Here is a 5,153-nt window from a genome sequence, read left to right as displayed (position 1 = left end):
CTCCCCAAGTCTCTGCTCCCCCCCCAGCTCCCCAGCCTCAGGCCCCTCCCCAAGTCTCTGCTCCCCCCCTAGCTCCCCAGTCTCAGGGGAGACTGAGATCCTGGGACCATGACCTGGCCTCCAGACCCCGAGCTGTGGCCACCCTCCCAGCCCCGTGGAGTCTGACCAGCTGCCCCTCCTCCCTCCCGCCACAGGCCCGTTCTTCCGCTACCGCACGTACCTGGACTGGCTGGAGCAGCCGTTCCCGGGGGCCGTGCCCAGCCTGCGGCCCCTCCTGCGCCGGGCCTGGCCGGCCCCGCTCTTCGGGCTGCTCTTCCTGCTGTCCTCACACCTCTTCCCGCTGGAGGCCGTGCGCGAGGACGCCTTCTACGCCCGCCCGCTGCCCGCCCGCCTCTTCTACATGGTCCCCGTCTTCTTCGCCTTCCGCATGCGCTTCTACGTGGCCTGGATTGCCGCCGAGTGCGGCTGCATTGCTGCCGGCTTCGGGGCCTACCCCGTGGCCGCCAAAGCCCGGGCCGGGGGCGGCCCCAGCCTCCAATGCCCACCCCCCAGCAGGTCAGGCAGTGGGAGGGAGGCTTCCCAAGACCCGGCAGGCCCCGTCACCACTGGCTGGCCCTGCCCCTAGCAGGGAGGAGAGCGGGGAGCGGGGGGGCGGCGTCACCACCTGTTGTCAGTGCAGTGTTCTCCTTGGCCACCACAGCCCCCCTACCCCTGTCCTGGGAAGCGGCACCCCCGGGACCTCCCGCTGCCCCTCGTGCTACAGCTTGTCACCTCTTGGGATGGCGGACTGCGCTCTGTTGCGAGGAGAAGGAAGGTGGTCTCTTAGCGACCATGTGCCACCCCTCTGTTGCCATGGAAGTGTCACCCCAGTAACTCGATTGTTCCTGGTTACTTGGGCTACCGTCTTTGCGCTGGGCTGGGGCCCACCCTTTGTTGCTAGGGAAATGGTTCTCTAGCAACCACGGCCTGCCCCTTCCTGCCACGAGACTTGCTTTTCATTGCTATGTAAATGGAGCCCCCTAGACTGGCCTTTGTTGCTGGAAGCCAGCACCCCCCCCCCAACCATGGGATGTCCTGGCAGCCTGAACCTTCTAAGGAAATGGCATCCCTGACCCCGCTGCCCTCCAGCTGAGGGGACACCGCTCCTAGCCACTGCGGGTCGCTTTCCTACCGTTACCAAGGGCGTACCCTGGTAAGTGTGGGTTGCCCTGCTTAGCAGTGCTACACCTCCGTCCCACCCGGTTCTTGGTTGCTAGTAGGTCCCACTGCCACTGACCAGCGGCGTCTTGTTGCTAAGGAAGTGTTGCGCCTATGTTGCTAGGGAAATGATGCTCCCAGAAACTGGGAATGGAGTGCCCCACTGCTCCAGGCAACCAGGGGTGGCCTTCTGCCTGGGGCTAGGGCTGGGGGGAGCCGCCCAGCGATGTAAACCGTGAATTCCTCCTCGCTGCGATTGGGCCATCCCCCAGTAGTCACGGACAGCCATTCCATTAAGGGGGAAGCACCACCCCACACGAATTTCAGCCACTGCCCTCGTAGCCACGGGTGGACCTCCAGTGACTAGACAGCGTGTCTCCCGGAAAAGGTCAGGCAGGAATTGAAGGCTTTTCTGAATCTGCTGGGCCCCACTCTTAATAGATGGTTCCGGTCCCATTATCAGAAGCCACCAGCGGTTCCGGTGGGTGCAGGGTGTTCGCCGCTGCTGGGGGTGTCGGCAACAGGGACCCAGGAACCCCCGTGCTGCTGGAGATGACACTTCTTAAACAATCATAGGGACCAGCTGCCAGGAAAGGCCTTTCCAGAAGCGTTTCTAAACATCCTAGGCCTTGTTGCTAAGGAATGCCCTTTCCCCGGCAACAGAGACGTCAAGGAGTCGCGTGGGTCTAGAACGTCTCCCTGGCAACCGCAGACCCCCTCGTTATTAGGGATGCTCCTTCCCGGGCAACCACAGTGTCTTGGCGACTCAGAAGGGACCACCCTTGGGGGCTTCTCGGAAGGTAGTGAGCTTGGTTGCTAAGGAAGCGCCTTTCCCTAGCATCTGAGACCAGCGAAGGGCCAGGTTGCTAAGGACTCGTAGCTTAGCAACTGTAGCCCCCCGCAGGCGTTTCGTTGCTGCTGCAGCCCCGTCACCAAAAGGAGGAGGACCCCACTGTCGGTGAACTGCGCCCCCCACCCGTCTTCCTCCCCGAAAAGGCTCCCCCTGGGCTCCCCTCCCCTGTTGCCCTAGCAAACGTGGCAGCCAGCGCTCTTGCCTGGCCGTGATCCCCTCCTGAGCGGCCGGGGCTGGGACAGGAGCCGGCGTCGGGGGGGCGTGGCTGAGCTGCATGTCTGTCCCCACCCTCACCCTCCACCCCCCCAGTCCGGAGAAGGCGGCTTCCCTGGAGTACGACTATGAGACCATCCGCAACATCGACTGCTGCGGCACTGACTTCTGCGTGCGGGTGCGGGACGGCATGCACTACTGGAACATGACGGTGCAGTGGTGGTTGGCGCAGTATATCTACAAGAGCGCGCCCGTCCGCTCCTACGTGCTCAGGTGAGCCGGCCTGCCCTGGGCACGCACGACTACAGCTCCCGGCAGCGCCTGCGCGCCGGGCCTCCGCCCCTGAGGATCATGGGAGTTGTAGTTTCTTGAGGCTCTTGCCCTGCCGTGGATTCGCAGTGCTGTGGGGGTAGATCGCTCCGCTCCCGCCCCCGGGCCTCAGTTTCCACCTCTGTAAAGTCAGCCTTCTTCGACAGAAGCAGTGTACTGAATCCTATGGACTCTGGCCAGACTTTCGGGAATCTTGGCCCTGCCCAGCTACGGAGAACCCTTAATGAGTTAGCTAACCCGTGTTTCTTCAACTCTTGAGTGGGGGTAATGCTGTTACCTGCTGCGTAGGTTGATGTGAGGACGAAGCAAGATAACGAATGACGTGTCCTCACTGTGGGGCCCGCCAGGTGAGTGGTCACTGTATGTTAGCTTTTTTCCACCACTCGTCTGGTATTTCTCGAGTGGAAGCTTTGTGCCAGACGTTGTGATGTTTGCAGCCTTAGGATGTAGGACTTACTATCCTCATTTGTTTTTTTTAGGATTTTATTTATTTATTTGACACAGAGAGAGACACAGCGAGAGAGGGAACACAAGCAGGGGGAGTGGCAGAGGGAGAAGCAGGCTTCCCGCCGAGCAGGGAGCCCGATGTGGGGCTGGATCCCAGGACCCTGGGATCATGACCTGAGCCGAAGGCAGACGCTTAACGCCTGAGCCACCCAGGCGCCCCTTATTTATTTATTTTTAAGATTTTTTAAAAATTTATTCATTTGACAGAGACAGACTCAGCGAGAGAGGGAACACAAGCAGGGGGAGTGGGAGAGGGAGAAGCAGGGAGCCCGATGCGGGGCTCGATCCCAGGACCCCGGGATCATGACCCGAGCGGAAGGCAGATGCTTAACGACTGAGCCACCCAGGTGCCCCTTACTATCCTCATTTTAAAGACAAGGAAACGGAGGCTCAGAGAGGTTAGGTAACCTGCCAAGTGTCCCTCAGCCTTCCCAGAGCCAGCAGATGAGATCAGGATGCAGCTGACACATTCTCGTCATGAAGCCGTTCCTGATGGCCACTCGGGAGCCAGACTTACCTGGGTGCCAGGTCGGGGCCTGGCGCAGAGTGGATGTGGGGATGAGAAAGCGCAGAGATGAAGCGTCACGCCAGGTGGTGGCTGTGGGCGACGGAGGGCACAGAAGGGCCAATCCCGGGATGGCGAGACCGGGCAGGAGGCAGTTTCAGGAGTGGGTCGGTTGAGGGAGCCAGAGGGGTCTAGCATCCCTGACCCCGGGGTGACTGTCACGTTCAGCTGGGGTTACTGGATAGGCCATTAGTTGTGTGATGCTGGCGCCTCAGGAGAAGGTCGGGGTAAGAAGTGGACACTTAGCATCAGCTAGAGGCGATCGGGTCAAAGTCCAGGGCGCTCCAGTGTTTACATTAGAGGTTCTCAACTGGGGGCAATTGTCCCACACTCCTGTGGGCATTCAGCGACGTCTGGAAATGTTTTTGGTCATAACTGGGAGGTCCTACTGGCATCCGGGGGTTAGGGGCTGGAGAGGCTCTTGCACATCCTGGGAGGCACAGGACAGCCTGCCTACAGCACAGAATGATCCAGCGCTGATGTAGATAGTGCTGAGATTGAGAAACCCTGGTGTGGACTAGGGACAGGGAGGAGCCAGCAAAGACAGCCCATGAGCTAGGAGGACAGTCAGGAAAGCGTTCCTTCCCAGATGGGAGCCAGGTAAACCAAGTGTTTCAAGGCCGAGGGAGGGATCTCTTGTGTCAGATGATGTCAGGAGCTTCAGTAGACGGAGGTCTGGGGTTGGGCGGGATGGGATGAGGAAATCTCCAGCAGCCTTGAGGGGAGCAGTTTGGAGGGCGGAAGTGAAAGCCAGCTGGAGCGGTTGGAGGGAGGATGGAGAGGGGGAAGGGTTGAGGGGGAGCATTGTTCTTTGGAGAGCGGTCACTGCACAGAGGAGTGGCCAGACGGCCCGCAGAGCAGGGCCCAAGCCAGAGCTCAGGTGTGCCTGTGAGGAGTTGCAGGTGCCCAGGGCCAGTTCATGTGTGTCCCACTGCCCTGCTTCCCCCTGTTGGGACCATCACTGAAATGCTCCCAACCCAGAGAATTCTTTCTCCACCACAGGTAGGAAAGAAAGAAAGTTTGGTTCATGAACTAGCGTTAAACCAGGCTGTGATGCACGCCGCAAGTAACCCGCTAGGGAGATGATCAAAACGGAAAGAAAGCTCACCTTTTTATAGACCCACAGACAAGGAAGAGCCCCCATCCCCACCCCGGGCCATAGTCCACGGCAGAGCCTGCTGTGATTTCTGTGTCTTCCATGGAAGTGGGGAGCAGAGCCTGAATTTGTGGGTCTTCCACAAAAAGCATGTTCGGGTTCGTAACAATAGGGAAACGTGGCTGGAGATTTCTGAGTCTTCGTGAATCAGAAATTATACTGATCTCCGAAAAGAATGGCCAGGGACTTGGGTTCATGGGTCTTAAGGAAAGATGTGATAAGGGGATTAATTGGGTTCCTGAAGAGAGAATAGTGACTCCTGGGTCTGAGGGAGGAGGGCTGGGGCCTGGACTCCTGGGTCTGAGGGAGGAGGGGGTTGGGGGCCTGGACTC

At 59.6% G+C, this 5,153-nt stretch overlaps 1 protein-coding gene across 1 annotated transcript; it reads left to right on the top strand.

Annotated features, from left to right (window-relative positions):
- Window positions 1–194: 194 nt before the first annotated feature.
- On the top strand, window positions 195–5,133 carry LOC145715843 (membrane-bound acylglycerophosphatidylinositol O-acyltransferase MBOAT7-like; the record flags this gene model as incomplete). The annotated part of the gene is made up of 3 exons (XM_081809843.1): window positions 195–555; window positions 2,360–2,536; window positions 2,740–5,133. Coding segments are annotated over 3 exons (650 nt in total), but the record flags the coding sequence as incomplete, so codon positions are not given.
- Window positions 5,134–5,153: the final 20 nt, after the last annotated feature.

The sequence above is a fragment of the Leptonychotes weddellii genome, unplaced genomic scaffold (genome assembly GCF_054177405.1).
Source record: "Leptonychotes weddellii isolate Sample4059 unplaced genomic scaffold, ASM5417740v2 HiC_scaffold_14495, whole genome shotgun sequence".
Taxonomy (NCBI): Eukaryota; Metazoa; Chordata; class Mammalia; order Carnivora; family Phocidae; genus Leptonychotes; species Leptonychotes weddellii.
Note: the sequence above shows the minus strand (reverse complement) of the source record. Positions and strands in the feature narration are given on the sequence as shown.